We start from the raw sequence: 15940 nt of genomic DNA, 5'->3' as shown, positions 1-15940 counted from the left end.
ATCAGCCCACGCATGTCGCTGCCCTCCTGGAAACCGCCGGCTGCCTCACCGCTGCCATCCCACCGCCGCCATTCCACCGCGGCCATCCCACCGCCGCCATCCCACCTCCACCTCTCCACCTCTGCCATCAACCGCCGCCATCAACCGCTGCCATCCCACCGCCGCCACCCGCACCGCAGGTCAACCTGGTCAATGCTGACTTGCTGGCCAAGAAGCGCGGCCTGCGCATCGTGGAGACCGTGGTGCCCTCTGACGGCACCTCTGCCCTGTCGCTCATCGAGGTGAGGATCCTCAGGCCTGGGAGGGGCCCGAGGCGGGCCTGGGAGGGCACGCCGTTGTGTGTGGTGGTGCCCGCGGGAGGCGGGCGCGGCTGGCCCGGCCCGGCGGATGAGCAGAGGCTGGCTGCGGGGCGGGGCGGGGCTGGGCGGGCCCGCCCCGAGCCGCCGAAACGAGGGGCCCCGGTGGCCGCAAGTTCTGGCCCGCCCCACCTCGCTCCCCTCTCCTCGCTCCTCCCTTGTTCTACCTTACCCTCACCTTGCCCTCTGCCCCTGCCTCCTGCCTCCCGCTGCCCCCCCCCCCCTGCCGCGCCCCCCCGTGTGCAGGTGGCCGTGGGCGCCTCCAAGTCCAAGTTCAGCAGCGCGGTGGTGGGGGACCGCATCGTAGTGGCGGGCGAGGTGAAGAGCGGGCTGCCCTTCCTCACGCGCGTGGGCGGCTTCGACGTTGACCTGGCCCTCGAGGTGCGTGCTTTCCAGCCGCGCTGCCCTGCCACGCTGCCCAGCCGCGCTGCCCTGTCGCGCTTTCCATCTCGACTGCCTGCCCTCCCTGCCCCCACGGCCCCGCCCCCCACTCCTGGCCCCGCCCCCCATCCCCGCAGGGCGAGGTGGTGCTGGTGCGCCAGACCGACCAGCCCGGCATCATTGCCGCCGTCTCCTCTGAGTTTGCGGCCAGCAAGGTCAACATCTCCTTTATGACTGTCTCACGGGTGGCCAAGGGCACTGAGGCCATCATGGCCATCGGCGTGGACGAGGCGCCCTCCGCAGCGGTGAGCCTGGCCTGGGCCTGGGGCGGGGCCGGAGCCGGTGGCGCGCCGTGTGCCTGCACGCCGCCGCGTGCCCGCCGCGCGTGCCGCCGCCGCCGCCGCCGCGCCTGGAGGTTGGGCGCGGCCGGTCAGCTGGGACGCGCCGCGGCTGCATGTCACCGGGGGCTACTAGGGGCCCTGCTCGCCCGGAAAAGGCTGTCCTGCCCTTGTTTTCTCTCCTCCTCAAGGCTGCACCTGCGCCCCCTGCATGTACCGCCTGTCCCGCAGGTCATGGATGCCATTTCCAAGATCAAGGGCGTGCAGGAGGTGACGCTCTTCTCGGAGAAGCGCGCCGCGTGAGGCGCCCCGCCGCGCCCCGCCAGCTAGCCAGCCGACATCCCAGAGGTCCGCCCTGCAATGCTTGCTGCAGGCAGCGACGGGCCCTGCGCTGCGCTTGGGTGTACTCCCTCCGCCCTGCTGCCCCATTTAGAGTTTGTATTGGCACGATGCGCCCCTTTGTTACTCTCTCCTGCCCCCCCTCGTCCCTGCTGTTTTGGCACCGGAACTGCGCTTCTTTTCCCCGCCTGCTTTCCTCTCCTCGCTGCAACGCGTGCCTCGTGCGCTGTCGATTTATGTCTGCAATGCCACCACCAAAGAGGAGTGCTGCCCTGTGTTGTGTGGCCAGCTTACGTACATCGCATGTGACTGCCGGCGCCGGCGCCGCCGCTGCCCGCTATCATTTTTGACGCATGCATGCAAAAGACTGGCATGCCGCAACGACAAACAGATGTGATCATTGTTATGTGACGTCTCTCCATTTGCACTGTGGCTTTGCTGAAGGCAGTCCAGGCGGTCTGGTGATGGCGAGGCGAGCGGCGTTGGGCCTGCGCCACCTGACAGGTGGCGGTCGCACCTGCGCCACCGGACAGGAGGGGGTGCGCCAGACCCTGCATGGATGCGCGGCTCGCTAGGATCTCACGCTCGTGCAAACATCTCCTTGTCCCGAGCAATAAAAGCAGGCAAGTGCAGCTGAAAAAACTGAGCCTGAGCCAGACCTCAACCAAACCCGGTCGGAACCGATTACTTAGACGAACACCAGGCATGCGCGCGGGATCGTGTGGCTGTTGCGATGACGGCGCACCCTGCGAGTGCTGCTAGCCTGCCGCCGCCTGCTCCCGTCCGCCTACCCCGCCGCTGGCGCTGGGCCAGCCTGTCATCCCAGAAGCCGTATCCTGTCTTTCCCAAACACTTGGTTTTTAAATCCAACTGTTTTGGATCCCTTGTGCAGCCAGGCATGGCGCTCCAGGATAAGGTGGCGATTGTGACAGGCGCCACGGGCATTGTGGGCGAGGGGATTGCGCGTGCCTTTCTCGACGCGGGCGCCACGCTCATCTGCCCCATCCGCAGGCGAGCTGCGGCCGCCAGCCGTCTGCTGCAAACTGCTGCCCTTGAAGCTGGGCTTTGGGAGGGAAGGGAGAGAAGCCAGCGGGACGATGCAGTATCCTCTGCTCATGGCAGTGTGGGGAAGTATCCCTGACCAGCTGTTGGTGCGCCCGCTGGCCTGCAGCGCGGGCAAGGAGGCAGGCCTGCGTGCGGCGCTGGGCTCGCCAGACACAGCCAGGCTGGACACGCCTGTGGACGACTACAGCAGCGCAGAGGGATCCAAGCAGCTGGCGCGCTACGTGCAGGTCAAGCACAGGGCAGTGGTGAGGCGCAGCCCCAGGGGGGAGGCAGTTTGTGTGTATGCAGGCCGTGGCAGCGGGCAGGGTGGAGGCAGTGTGTGTGTGCATGACTATGCAGGCCCTGGCAGCGGCTGTTTGGCTGCCGGTGTGGCATGCTGGGTGGCAGCGCCAGCCCTCCTGCCGCCTGGGGACGCAGAGCGCTGGCGAGGCAGGCTGTGCGCCCGCCCAGCTGGCTGCCGCTCCGTGGGTGGCTCCCCTTGCTTTTGCCGCGCACAAGCACACACACACACGCCCAGCCACGCTCACACAGCTGCCGCCACCCGGGCTGCAGGACCATGTGGTAGCTTGTACCGGCGGTATGGTCCCCATGGGAGCTCTGACCACGGTCACGGCGGCAGGCTTCAGCCAGGCGATGCACGACCGGGTGCTGGGGCAGATCCTGCTGGCGCAGGCGCTGGTGCCGCTGCTCAGGGACGAGGCGGGCAGCAGCTACACAGTCATCACGGGCCGACTGGGTGGGTTGGCTGAGCGGGTTGGGTGGGCAGCTGCTCCTGGCTGACTCATGGTACCGGGTGTCGGTCACCACCACAGCTGACAGCCAGGATAGATGGCTTCACACGCCTGCACACGCCCACAGCCCCCTCCCTCCCTGTCTTCCCCCGCCCGCAGGCGAGATGTGCAGCATGCCGGAGGGTGCGCTGTTCGCCGTCTCCAACGCCGCCGTCTATGGCGCCGTGCTGGCGCTGCAGGCGGAGCTGCGCTCCCGGCCGCAGCGCATCAACGAGGTAAGGCCCCGCCTGGCGGAGCGGGTGCGGCGCAGCGGCAGGACCACCCGAGTGCTTTGTGGCCTGCGCGCAGCCTAGCTGCAGCCCCAATTCTTTGACAACTTGTAAGGTATAGGCCCTCATTGAGCGCCTGGGCATGTGCCACGCCTCGGTGCCCTGCAGCTGCGCATCGGCGCGGTGGTTCGTCGGGACAGCGAGGAGGAGAACCCTCACTTCCCAGGTGGGGGCGGGGTGGGTGGGGGCGGCACTGCGCTGCGCCTGGTGCGAGCCAATGCCGCCTGCTTGCCGCTCTGTTCCCCCCACCCGCGCATCTGCCGGCCACCCCTTCAGCCACCAAGCATTCGGCCGCCCACTCTGTGAACCTCTCCCGTCCAAATGCGCAGGCGTGAAGGCGCACCCCGCAAGCCTGGTGGGCGCTGAGGCCCTGAAGATTGCCGCGGGCAGCCACAGCGACGAGGTGGTGCGCCTGTACCTGGACTGAGGGCTGGCCCGCCAGCCGCCGACTACCATGCCAGGCGCCGGCACTACCACTCGCCGCAAGGCGGGGCGCCGCATGTCACCCCGCTGGCTTGGACGCCCGCCTGCGCTGTTCGATCGCTTCCTTTACCCCTGCAAAGCCAGTGCGTGTCACCGTTTGCGAGCCAGCTGCGCCGCTGGAGCACTTGTAAAGGCTGGCAGACCGCTGGCTTGTCGGAGGCTGCCAGTACTAACATCTATCAAGTTCTGAGAGTCTGAAGGTGCGAATTACCGGCATTGATAGGGGCCAGAGCGTGCCAGCGGCGGGCTGCACCATCGAGCGAAGCCAGGCAGGGCCCAGACAGCCAGCCAGCAGCAGCAGCATGTGCGGTGGGAAGCCGACTCGGTGGTGGAGTGCTTCTAACCTCCCTCGCAGCTGGCCCGCCGCCGCCGGCACCGCCGCCGCCCGCCTTGCACACCTGCCGCCGGCTGCATGGGAGGCTGCCCCACCAGTGCCCGCTCCCCCACGCCTGCCCCTGCCGCAGAGGAGAACCGGCGCGAGTTACTGGAGCTGCACGCCAACTTCTGGCTCAACCGCTCCATCCACCCCCCTTACCAGGCGCTGCTGCTGCCCGCTCGCCCTCGATGGCGCTCCAGCGCCTGCCGGACGCCCGGTTTGAGTTCCCCATCGGCGCCGGGCTGGAAAACCTGATGGCCGACATCTATGCATACCTGGAGTTCCTGCCAGATACTGTAGCCGTAGAGGCCAAGGCAGCGCTGGCGCCGCTCATCGAGCAGCACGTGCGGGAGCTGCACGCGCGAGGCCCCACCTCCGCCGCCGACATCTCACCCTCCCGCTTCACCAAGATGGCAGAGGCGGACGGCGTGGCGGTGCAAGTGGTGGTCGTCAAGCACTTTTAGGGAGCGCAGCAAGCTGCCGCCCTGGTGGACACGCCACCCGACTTGCTCTGCCAGGCCTGGCTGTCGGTCCATGACCATGCCTCCACACACTCTTGCACGTGGTTCCCTTCCCCGTCCGTTTTCACTGCCTCTGTTTTCAAACACAGCTCTCACTGGTTGCTGTTGCTGGGTCACCTAGTTGTCATGCTCGATCCACCATGCCTGCCTCGCTCTTGCCCCTCTCTCTCAAAGCTGTTCTCACTCCATTTTTATTCAACATGCCAGGATACCCCCAATTCACTGGTGGATGCGTGTGCAGGCACCAGCGCCTAGCCCAGCACTTGAGCAGCATGCATGCATCCATCCCAGAGCTCCAGTATGATCCCAGCTACATGAAGGCGGCGGCCTCGGCCGAGCGCCGCTCCAGGTCCGCCTTGTGCGCGTGCGCCTGCACCACCGCCCGCACCTCCTCCCCGCTCAGGGTGTCCCGCTCAAGCAGCACCTCCATCAACCTGCGCAGCAGCAGCAGCAGCAGCAGCGATGAGCAGGAAGCACGGCAAGGTGCGGCGGCAGCGGCGGCGGCACGGGCTGCGCGGCAACAGGGAGGGGAAGGAGCAGGCGAAGACGGAGACAGAGGTGCTCAGCATGGCTGCATGCACTGGAGCAGCAGCAGCACAGGGACAAGGCCCGCTGGCGCCCAGGCCGCTCCCTGTGCTGCCGCCCCTGCTGCCCCATCACCCTCCCTCACTTTTCCAGCGCCTCCCGGTTGCGCCCCAGCATCTCCTTGACAGTCGCATACGCCTCTGCCAGCCGCTCCTCCATCTGCAGGCGGCAGGCAGGCAGGCAGCATGGCAGGCTGGCTGAATGTCTAGCAGCAGGTGCACAGCTCAAGCGCCAGCCGCAGCAGCCGGCAGCGCTGCGGCCGTGCCTACGCTCTTGCTGGGACAGCCAGCAGGCCAAAGGGTGCCCGCCAGCCTCCCCACGCGCCGCCTCCGGCCCACCCCAGCCACCCCACCCCGCCCTGCCAGAGCCCCAGATGCCCACAGACCCCTCACAGCCGCTCAGGCCCCAGCCCCACCCAGCCCACCTCTCTGTCAGCTTCATAATGCAGCTCCGGCGGCACGTTGCGGGTGACGGCCTGCATCAGGCCCGCGCCCACGCGCCGCGACACCGAGATGGTGCGCGGCCCGATGGCCGCGTTCTCGGTCATGGCAGCAGACACAACCAGTTTCTGCAGGAGGCAGCAGGGGCAGCAGCAGCAGCAGGGGCAAAAGGGGTGAGGGGTAGCAGCGGGGTGAGGCCAGCAGGGCACGTAAAATCCAGGGGTAGTGCGGGAGGAGGGCACTTGAGCGCCTTGCCGGCCACTTTGACCCTCCCTGCCGCCAGGCCCCCAACCCTCTGCACAGCAGCCGCCTCCCTCTGCGGGGCCGCTGTCGTGCTGACAAGAGCCACCAGAAACAAACACACAGGGGCGTTCAGGGCACACCAAGACACACAGATGCGTGGCAGCCCTTCCCACCTGCACGATGTTGCGGGCATCTATGAGGCGCAGCTGGTGCATCGTGGACACCTCGTCCGCGCCGTACAGCAGCTCCTCGGCTGCGGTACAGGGGGGCAGGTGGTGGTACGGGCAGTACCATCAGCGGTGCAGCAGCGGGTGCGGGGAGTGCGAAAGGGAGCCGCGATGGTGTGCGACCAGCAGGCCGAGGTGCAGCGCAGGCACCCGCCGACAGCGCGCCTGATGCGGCCACCTTTCACGCCTCTCATGCATGCACGCAGATCAGCACCAGGCCTGCCCCAGGCCTGCCCCGCGGGGCCTGCCTGCCCCGCCCCCGCCGCACCCGCGCGCCCGGACAGCACGGTCAGCAGCTGCTGCTCCAGGTAGCGCCGCGTCCACAGGCCCGTCATCTCCCGCCCCTCGTTCGCCTTCACCACCGTCTGGCCCAGAGGGTTCTTCTCTCGAGGAACGATCGTGGTCTGGGCGGTGGGGGTTTGGGGGACGACGGCGGGGGCAAGCACGTGTGAGAGTGTGTGCAGTGTACGCAGTGTGCAGTGTAGGCTATGCAGGATACACATTCATGTGTGGGCGTGAGTGTGTGGTATCGGAGGGAGCGAGGCGAGAAAAGCGTGGCATGCAAAGGTGCTGCGTTTCTGCTCTGCCTGGGCCTGGGCCCATGCGGCCAGCTGTCATGCGCACATGGCTGACGTGTCACGCTGACGTGGCACGCTGCATCCGCTGCCACTGCAGCCACCCCAACGCTCACCAGCAGCACAGGCTCGATGGCGGGCAGCAGGGTGCAGGTCAGCGCCGTAGCCGCCTCCATGGCTGCAGGGGGGCAGGCGCAGGCGTGCACAGCGGGAGCGCCTCAGCAGGCGCGGCGGTGGACAGCCCGTGCCTGCGCTGCCGCTCAGGTGCGCGGCGCACATCGCTGCTGAGGTGCCAAAGCATGCGCAGGCCCCGCATGCCGGCCGGAAGCCCTGAGCTCCGAGTAGCTCCAGCAGGCAGGTCCCAGGCCAAGCAGGCGGAGCCCACCCGCGATGCGCCTCCGCGCGGGGTCGCTGTAGCGGGGCCGCTCGGGGCCCAGCCGCTCATACTCCATGGCCTGCAGGTATGTGAGGGTTGAGTGCGATCAATTGTGAGCGCTGTGTGCGGAGGGTGGAGGGGCGGATGGCGGATGGCGCTCATCCGCCATGGCCCGACCGGCAGCGGGAGGGGAAGGATAGGGAACCCCCGGCGGCTTGCGCCACCCGCTGCCACCCCTCCACTCAACCGCCACCCGCCGCCGCCACCCGTGCCCTGGAAGCCGAGCGGTCACCTTCTCCAGGTCCTCATTGTGTATCTCTGTGCGCCCCGCCGCGGCAGCCACCGTGGCCGCCGTGTTGACAAGGTTGGCCAGCTGCGCGCCGCTGTAGCCGCTGCAGGCAGCCAGACAGGACGAGGCGGGGCAGCCGGCAGCAGCAGTGGTGGGTAGGCGGTGCGAGCATGCACATCGAAGGTCGGCGGCAGCTCAGCACACAGATGCTGTCTGCATGATTTGCCCACAAACCAGCCTCGAGGCACAAGTTCATAGAGGGCCATGGCACAGCCACAGCGGCACAGCAGGCACAGCAAGCTACCGTGCTGGCGGATGCAGCAGGCGCAGCAGGCGCTGCAGGGCTCACGTGGTCTCAAAGGCCAGGTCGTGGAAATCGATGTCCTCGGCGTACCGCCTCTTATCCAAGTGAACCTGCGGTACAACACGTGGTACATACCCAACGGGACGGTCAGGCGGGGCTGTACCGTAGAGCAGCAGAACAGCGATGCTTTGGCATGCTGGCATCACCCACCACCACTACCCACAGCCCACAACAGCCACGGCGCGCTGGAGCTGTGAGGAAGCAGAACATCTGTCCCCGCCCTCAGGATCCTCGGTGCGCCTGGCAGGCGACACCCCAACACACGCTTCTCTCCGCGCGCAACGCGCAAACCAGCCCACCTTGAGGATCTCGATCCGCCCAAAGTAGTCGGGCAGAGGCACGTACACGATGCGGTCAAAGCGGCCGGGGCGGGTGAGGGCGGGGTCCAGGATGTCGCGGCGGTTGGTGGCGGCCATGACGATGACCTGGCGCCAGGCGGGCGGGAGTGTACGCAGGCGGGTGGAAAGTCGGGCCGGGTGGGTGGCGACCCAGCACCCCACCCACCCCCGCCAACAGCCCCTTGCACACACACACACACAAGCACACACACATACTCGCCGCCACCACCACCCGTGCTCCCGCCGCCGTCAGCAGACGGGACAGCAAAGCAAGCCATAGGCCGGGGAGCAGGAGAGGGCAGGGGAGGGCAGGGGCGAGCAGGCCGCACCTGCAGCTCCGAGTCGAAGCCGTCCATCTCAGACAGCATCTGGTTGAGCGTCTGGTCGCGCTCGTCGTTGCCCTTGGCGCCGCCCCTGCGGGGTTGTGCGCGCACGTGTGTGCAAGCGTGTGTGTGTGTGTGTGTAGCTTGCGGCGGTGATGGTGGTGGTGGTGGTGGTGATCCTCTGCTGTGGTGTAGGACAAGGCTAGCGTGCTGGCCTGAAGCTGCTGGCACACAGCGCAGGCGGTAGGGAACGGCAGGCACCGCGGCGCACCTGATGCGACCCACAGAGTCGATCTCATCGATGAAGATGATGGCGGGGGCCTGGGCACGCGCCTGCAGGCGGCGGTGGCGCGGCAGGCAGGGCGCAGGCAGGCAGGCAGTGGGCAGGCCGTGGCACGCCCGACACGCAGGAGGCAGGCCGCGGGAGGCAGGGCGCAGGCCCGTCACGAGTTGCAGGCAGGCAGGCACGCAGCAGCACCACGGCAGGACGGGGGCAGCCGGCGCGTCTCGCCAGCTTCACCCCCGCCCGCCAGCCACCGTCCGCCACCCCGCAGCCGCCCGGGCCTGGGCTTGCCTGGGCGAACAGGTCTCGCACGCGGGAGGCGCCCACGCCCACAAACATCTCCACAAACTCAGAGGCGTTGAGGGCGATGAAGGTGGCGCCGGCCTCGCCCGCCACGGCGCTGCAGTTGGGAGGGCGGCAGCGGGTGTGAGGGCGGGGCGAGGGGGCGACAGGCGGGTCAACAGGAGTTGCGTGGGGAAGGCGGACGCGCGTGTGAGTGGCGCCATGGCAGGCGGGCAGGGCAGGGCGGGGCTGGCCCGGGGGCGGCGCGGCTGCCCGGCTGCCGTGCAGTGGCATGGCGATGCCCCGCGCCGCCGCCTGCCGACCCGCTGCCCTTCACCCATTACAACACACACACACACACAGAAACTCGCCACTCCAAGCCACCAACCACATCCTTCCGCTGCCCCACGCCGCGCCGTCTCACCGCGCCAGCAGCGTCTTGCCGGTGCCCGGCGGGCCGCATAGCAGCACGCCGCGAGGGATGCGGGAGCCGGAGCCGCGGAAGGCCTCTGGCTTGAGGAAGAAGTCGACAATCTCTTGCAGCTCCACCTGTGGGAGGATGCCAGAAGGATGCCAGGGGGCGGCGGTGAGGTGGTGGTGGTGATGGTGGGTGCGATTTGCTATTGCTACGGACATGGGGTACGGGGCCACATGCGGGGCTGCCAGCATGCAGACAGACTCACGACACACACATACACACACTGGCACGCACATGCACACGCACAAGGCCCCACCTTGGCGTCGCCGATGCCCGCCACGTCATCAAAGAAGATGTCCTCATCCTTGTCTGTCGCACATGGGGCAGAGGGTGGGTTGGGTGAGGCGGAAGCAAGGGCAAACGTTGGCAGTGGCTGGACTGGAGTTAACCAGGGCAGGCCAGGCTACGCTGGGAATTCCCCCGCCATTGGACCGAATGGCCTGGTGGAGGGAAGAATGGATGAGGTGGCTCGCTGGCGGTGTCGCGGCCCATCAATGTCAAAGCACACATCACCCGCAGCCTCGCTGCTGCAGGTAGCGCCACCCCGCACCTGTTACCATGAGCTTGATGTTCTTCAGCTGCCGCTGGGCTTCCTTCTGCTTGCGAGCCTTGACGGGGTCCCTGCGGGGCGACAAGGTGGGCGGGCATGCGCAGGGTGGGCGGGCATGGCATGAGCGCACGCAACAGGCAGCTTCACCCCCCCCCACCCCCCACCCCTCTCTCTCCCCTCTCTCTCTTGCTCTCTCTGTTTCACCATACACACACCGGCCTTGCGAGTCTTCCTGCCCACCCCTCCGCCCACCCACAGCCTCCACCTGCCGCCCACCTGGCCTTGCGGATCTTGGCCGTCTTCATCTTCAGCATCTGCTCCGCCTGCGCCTGCGGGTCGCCCTCGGAGTCCATCTCCTGAAACACACACACATCACACACACATCACACACACACAGGTACGCCCGCCCGCTCAGTTGGCCACCAACCGACCCGCATGCTGGCGGCTGGTCGTCAGGCACGCCCTGGGGTATCCCGGGCAACCCGACCGCTCCAGAGGCGCAAAACAGAGCCCAGGCGGGCGGGTGGGAGGGGAGCCGAGGGCGCAACTCCAGTCGGCAGCACGCACATGCAGGCCGGGCTGCCGCCCGGCTCCAGCGCTGCAGCGTCACGCATCACGCTGCCGGGGCTGCCTAATCAGCAGCCGCCGCCGGCCACCCCACTCGCCTTCATCTTTTCCCGATAGGCCGCCTCGTACTGCAGCTGCTCCTCCCCGCGAGTGTTGAATTCCTGGAAGCCGCCAGCCGCGGTACCGCCCTGCTCCGCCGCCGCCATCTCCGCCTCCACCCGCGCCACCACCGCCGCCACTGCGGCACAAAGGGCAGGGCCAGGCGGCCCAGGGGTTGCGCGTGCAGGCGTGTGCGCAGGGCGGCCTTGCAGTGGTGGCAGCAGCCCAAGGCAGCTGGTCGCCTGGCCAAAGGAGCCGAGCAGGCAGGCTCAAGATTGGCGCAGAGGCCAGGCCCACCCGCATCTCGCTCCACTTCAAACCCGGTGCGCCCCTTGATCTTCTCAAAGATCTGATCCGTCTTGAAGCCCTGCAGGGAGCGAGGGAGAAGGTGTGAGCGTGCAGGCAGCCACAGCGGCAACATCAGAGCAGCCTGCGGGCCCTGCCGCCTGTTCGGCAGCCTGCTGCCCACAGAGCCGCCCTTGCCCAAGCACGGGTGGCGGGCTCAAGCCGTCCCTGGCTTCCTCCACCACCTCCGCAACCCGGCTTCCTTCGATCTCCTCATCCCGCGGCGTGCCAACCCACCAGCTTGGCCATGCTGGCCGCCTCCTCCAGCACTTGCTCCTGCTTCTCCTCCCGCGCCTTGCGCTTGGCATCCTCCTCCGCCTTCTTGCGCAGCTTGCGCCGGTCCTCCGCATCGCCCTGCGACGCAGGCAGGCGCAGGCACGCGGTGTTGCAGGTCAGCGACCACAACCTACCTGAATCTGCGTGTGCGCTGCATGCGAACAGCCATACACTCCCGCGCGTTGTCTGCCCATCCACCCATCCCAGCAGCTGCCACCAGAGCCCCCCGCGCGTCCACTCCTTCCGCGCACGCTCCGGTTCACCCAGCCCAGCCCGCCACGCTGCCGCCGCCCCGCTTCCACCGCCCCCGCTTCCACCCTGCCCAGCCCACCTTCTTCCACCGCACGTAGCTAGTGGCCGCATAGACCAGGCCCACCAGCACATAAGGCACCCACTTCACCACAAAGGCGCCGGCGGCGGAGGAGAAGAGGGGCGTGGGCGGCTGCAGCTCGCGCTGGCTGGGCGCGGGCGCCATGCGCACCGCCTGCACGCCGTGCGTCTCCATTGCGTACGCCAGCCTGCGGAAGGTACCGGGAGGCGGCCGGGCACGGCGGCATGACGACAGGCAGCTGACAACTTGCAAGGCACGGGCCAGGGCTCAAGCTGGCACGTGGCACGACACGCGTGGGGCGAGAGGAGGAGAGTTGTGCGCGGGATGGCAGCGGCACACACACCAGCAGCGCATTTCAGCGGTACGCCAGCGGTACATGTTAATTCACCCACCTAAAGTCGTTGTCCTTCACAAAGCTCTGCGCCACGGTCCCGTCGGTCATCACCACCAGGCACGGGCCCTCCATCTGCGGCGGCACAAGGCGGGGGCTCGGCACGAGCCACGGCTCAGCAACGGCGGCAGCAAGGGCAGGAAAACACTTGCACTGGACCCTTGGGTGCACGGAAGACACAAGAAGCTACGGCCAGCCCAGGTGCATACGGCCCAGTCCTAGGGCAGCAAAACAGGTCGTGGGAAACAAGCGGGTCCCTTCCAGCTGCTACCTGCGTGGCGTCCTCATGGGTGGTGAAGAGGCGAACCTCCTGCACCTCCCCCGTGCGCATCGCTCGCAGCAGCTCGCTGTAGCCCAGCTTGCGCCGCACCACAGGCAGCCCGTACTTGGGCTCATACAGGTACTGCTGCTGCTGCTGCTGCTGCTGCTGCTGCTGCTGCTGCTGCTGCTGCGCAGCGGGCGGTTGCGCCGCCGACTGCTGCCGCTGGGGCGGGGGCGTGCCCCCGCCGATGCCTCCGCTGCCTGCTGCTGCTGCTGCTACCTGCGCGAACGAGATGGATCGGTACAGGCTGATGCCGCGTGCGAGTAAGGCGGCGACGCCACCACCGCCGGCTGCTGGCGCCGCTGGCGGACTCACCTGCAATGCGCCAAGCTGCCGTCTGCGTGGCGGCGCCGTTGCGAAACTTCGCCTTGCTCTAAGGCCAGCGATCTGGGGGCGCTGCACCTCCTGCCCCAAGCCCCGGCACTGCCTGCGTGATGGCGCCAGCCGCTGCAGGGGCTGTGCCGGCTGGCACAGCGCCATGCCGCCTTGAGCTAGCGCTGGCATGAATCCCTGGCTGCGCTACAGCAGCAAAGCACTTCAGGAGGGAGGGGCAACTGTGACAGGGCCGGCTCAGCAGCGCATTGTCCCCTCAGAGCAACAAGATGTATCGTGAACTATGGCGCATGTGGTTGAGCATGCGATCGTCGCTCCTCATGCATGTTATCTGCATTCCTGCCAGCGAGGCAGCTGACAGTGCCCTGCAGTGGCCTGAGGGCACCCCTTGGACTCCAGTGCTTTCGATCGACACACGCCTGTGCACCATGCAATCAAGCAGCCCATGAAGAGCAGGAATTGGAAGCCGTGGGCTGGCGCTGCGCTTCTGGCCTGGGGCGCCTTTCTGCAAGTGAGCAGGGCCAGGTGCATGTGTTTGGAATGATCTGCCGTGCAGCCGCTCAGCCATCTCGTCATGCGAGTTCTGGCCTTCGCCTGAAGCGGCTGGCTGAGTGTCCAGCGCACGCACACAGTGTCGGGCAAGTGCTGGAAACAGCTCTGGAGGGCTGAGGTGCTCTGGCGCTCACCAAGACTTCCGCTCCTCCGCCTGCCGCCACTCCCGCAGTGGGACATGAGGCGGCTCAGAAAGGACCCTCGATTCCGTGAAAAGTTCCCAGACCTAGCAGAGGAGCAGGAGGAAGAGGAGGAGCGCCCCTGGCGGGTCAAGAGCGACGCGGAGAAGCAGCAGCGATAGCAAGCCACAGCCGCACGGCGACGCTGACCAGCGCACTGGCGTGCCGACAAGAGTGCAGCCCTCTTGCTGGCCGACCGGGTACGCGCAGCCTGACAGCACCATGCAGCTGCACACCGAGGCCCCCACGTGGTATGAGGTGCTAGGTGTGGCACAGAGCGCCAGTCGCGACGAGGTCAAGGCTGCCTTTCGGCAGGCAGCCCTGCGGATGCACCCCGACAAGACCGTGGGCGGCGGCGACAGTCACGGCAGCAGCTCCGCGGCCGGCGGCAGTGCAGGCAGCAAATACCTTCTGGTGCAGCAGGCCTGGGAGGTGCGCTGCGGCCTGCAGAGCTGCGGATGATGGTAGCTTGAGTACTCTTCGTGCCACTACGACCAGCCAATCCCAAGGCGGAGTCCTGCTGGGCCTTGTTGCGCAAGTCTCATGAGTCCTCACACAGTCCACTGTGCTTGCTTGGCCACTGCAGGTGCTGCAAGATGCTGCGAGCCGTGCTGCGTACGACCGCCAGCTGGCGCTGAGCGCGGCAGCCGCCCAGGTGCACATCAACGAGACGGTGCTGCTAGGGGAGATGGAGCAGGAGGACGTGGAGGGGCAGCGCTGCCGCTCGTGGCGCTGCCGCTGCGGAGGCAGCTTCTTGCTGCTGGCTGAGGACGCGGCGGCGGTGGCTGCTGTAGCGGGCGAGCTGGCGGTGCCGTGCAGCACCTGCTCGCTCCACATACGGGTGGTGACTGTGCCTGGCCCTTCCGGCCAGAGGTAGTCCTAGACCTAGAAAGATTGCAAGGATAGCCAGCCTAAAAGGAAACCCGGTAGATAAGTCGTCAGATCGCACTGTTAAGCTGGAGAACGCTGGCGGTCCACCCTTCCTGTTTGCTCCAGTATGCTACTCTCACTTCAATGTATCAACGTGCTTCATTCTGGATTGTGCTGCTGTTGTGCTTCTCTTTCCCTGTTTGCTGCTGCTAAATCGAACTTGCTCCTTCTCTTTCGGCATCCACTGTTACAACCACCACAAGCACACGCGGAAGGGTTGGGTTCAGAAACCAACGACGCTGCAGCACAGCCCTGTGCTGCCCCCCGTCGCAGCCGCTGCCCCGACACGATTTGCCTGGCTACTTCTTCTGGTATTTGTCTGGGTTCTTCACAACCCCTCTCCCGAGTCCCTGCGGCGGCTTGGGGATGACGCCAGCCTGGCCCAGAAGCCGCGCCACCGTCTGCGAGGGCTGCGCCCCCACAGACAGCCAATACCTGCGGCAGCAGCGTGGTGGGCACGAGAAGCAGTGGGCAGGCAGGTGGAGGGAGCAGGGAGCACATCTGCTTTCAGCAGGAGGCGCCGGGAGGTGAGGCAGAGCTGCGCCTGGCACGCCCTGCTCTGGAACGCAGCGCAGCACAGCGCTGGCATGCGCGGGCCGGCAGGCAAGGTGGGCAGCGCAGGGCCGCGGTGCTCACTGTATCCGCTCGATGTTGAGGCCTAGTGACTTGTTGCCGTCCTTGCCTGCGACACACAAACAGGGGCGATGGGCAACAATTCATGACACAGCAAAGCTGTGGATGGGGCGGTTGTCACCGTGTGCAGCCTCTGAACGCATGTGGCCCTGCGCTGGCACTGGCGCACTGGGCACACTGCTGGGGTGCTGCAAGGCCGCTACTGCTGTCAGTCAGTGCCGCAGCCCCCGCCCACCTGGGATGGGGTCATAGTGCCCCAGCTGCTCCAGGTGTCTGCCATCGCGCGGGCACCGCGCATCCGCCGCAAATATCCGGTAGAAGGGCGAGTTCTGCAGCAAGGAGGGTGCTGCACCTTTGGAAACACACCATGGCATTGGCGGCGGCATTGGCGGCGGGGGAGCCCATCTGACCCACTGCGAGGCGGTGCACGGCGCCTCATCCGTGATGTTCCTGGGCATCTCACCTTGCGGCCAAAGCGCGCCAGGCGCAGCCGCACCACCATGCCGCTGTGCCCGGCTCAAGCACTCCGCGGCGCCAAGTCTATGCAATCACGGCCTCTGTGGAGCTCGGAGATGCTGGTGGACTGCTCCCCCTGGCGTCTAACTCGTTCTGGGAGCGAAGCAGCTCAGGGAGCAGGGATAGGCGCTTGGAGCGCAGCAAGGGAGTGGTGATGGCTCTGCAGTTCGTTGGGATTGGGCCACAGCTGCGAC

General features: G+C 67.1%; 6 protein-coding genes across 6 annotated transcripts in view; 4 read left to right on the top strand and 2 right to left on the bottom strand.

Moving 5' to 3' along the window:
• The window catches only part of CHLNCDRAFT_56437 (hypothetical protein), a 5765-nt gene extending 3925 nt beyond the window's left edge, over positions 1–1840 (top strand). Inside the window, exons 12-15 of the mRNA XM_005851944.1 lie at positions 180–281; positions 603–737; positions 875–1042; positions 1307–1840. Of these exons, the coding sequence (XP_005852006.1) occupies positions 180–281; positions 603–737; positions 875–1042; positions 1307–1378 (477 nt within the window). The 3' untranslated portion in view covers positions 1379–1840. The remainder of the gene's footprint in view (positions 1–179; positions 282–602; positions 738–874; positions 1043–1306) is intronic.
• Positions 1841–2312: 472 nt separating this feature from the next.
• On the top strand, positions 2313–3966 carry CHLNCDRAFT_132929 (hypothetical protein; the record flags this gene model as incomplete). Its single annotated transcript, XM_005851943.1, has 6 exons — positions 2313–2445; positions 2537–2724; positions 3032–3215; positions 3370–3485; positions 3648–3705; positions 3869–3966. 6 exons carry the CDS (start codon positions 2313–2315, stop codon positions 3964–3966), a joined length of 777 nt encoding a protein of 258 aa, XP_005852005.1.
• A 358-nt stretch (positions 3967–4324) lies between these two features.
• On the top strand, positions 4325–4862 carry CHLNCDRAFT_132928 (expressed protein; the record flags this gene model as incomplete). Its single annotated transcript, XM_005851942.1, has 2 exons — positions 4325–4331; positions 4561–4862. The coding sequence occupies 2 exons, from the start codon at positions 4325–4327 to the stop codon at positions 4860–4862; spliced, it is 309 nt and encodes a 102-aa protein (XP_005852004.1).
• Positions 4863–5229: 367 nt separating this feature from the next.
• CHLNCDRAFT_132927 (hypothetical protein) lies at positions 5230–10625 on the bottom strand (the record flags this gene model as incomplete). The annotated part of the gene is made up of 17 exons (XM_005851614.1): positions 5230–5353; positions 5590–5663; positions 5929–6072; positions 6361–6440; positions 6683–6818; positions 7106–7167; positions 7375–7444; positions 7658–7757; positions 8004–8068; positions 8318–8443; positions 8686–8770; positions 8951–9012; positions 9200–9362; positions 9669–9793; positions 9979–10031; positions 10273–10343; positions 10549–10625. 17 exons carry the CDS (start codon positions 10623–10625, stop codon positions 5230–5232), a joined length of 1617 nt encoding a protein of 538 aa, XP_005851676.1.
• Positions 10626–13889: 3264 nt separating this feature from the next.
• On the top strand, positions 13890–14544 carry CHLNCDRAFT_132924 (hypothetical protein; the record flags this gene model as incomplete). Its single annotated transcript, XM_005851941.1, has 2 exons — positions 13890–14099; positions 14254–14544. The coding sequence occupies 2 exons, from the start codon at positions 13890–13892 to the stop codon at positions 14542–14544; spliced, it is 501 nt and encodes a 166-aa protein (XP_005852003.1).
• A 228-nt stretch (positions 14545–14772) lies between these two features.
• Positions 14773–15885, bottom strand: CHLNCDRAFT_29132 (hypothetical protein). Its single transcript, XM_005851613.1, has 4 exons — positions 15694–15885; positions 15466–15559; positions 15234–15279; positions 14773–15032 (listed from the first exon to the last, which is right to left on the bottom strand). The coding sequence occupies exons 1-4, from the start codon at positions 15730–15732 to the stop codon at positions 14897–14899; spliced, it is 315 nt and encodes a 104-aa protein (XP_005851675.1). The 5' UTR covers positions 15733–15885; the 3' UTR covers positions 14773–14896.
• Positions 15886–15940: the final 55 nt, after the last annotated feature.

This window comes from Chlorella variabilis (assembly GCF_000147415.1).
Source record: "Chlorella variabilis unplaced genomic scaffold CHLNCscaffold_1, whole genome shotgun sequence".
In the NCBI taxonomy this organism is placed as follows: domain Eukaryota; kingdom Viridiplantae; phylum Chlorophyta; class Trebouxiophyceae; order Chlorellales; family Chlorellaceae; genus Chlorella; species Chlorella variabilis.
Note: the sequence above shows the minus strand (reverse complement) of the source record. Positions and strands in the feature narration are given on the sequence as shown.

Bases quoted from the DNA above. Each gene is read 5' to 3' on its own strand.
- CHLNCDRAFT_29132 (XM_005851613.1), bottom strand. From the start codon at position 15,732: ATGGTGGTGCGGCTGCGCCTGGCGCGCTTTGGCCGCAAG. The intron at 15,560-15,693 runs GTGAGATGCCCA...TCCTTGCTGCAG, and splicing joins TGGCGCGCTTTGGCCGCAAG to AACTCGCCCTTCTACCGGAT. The intron at 15,280-15,465 runs GTGGGCGGGGGC...TGTGTGTCGCAG, and splicing joins GCACTATGACCCCATCCCAG to GCAAGGACGGCAACAAGTCA.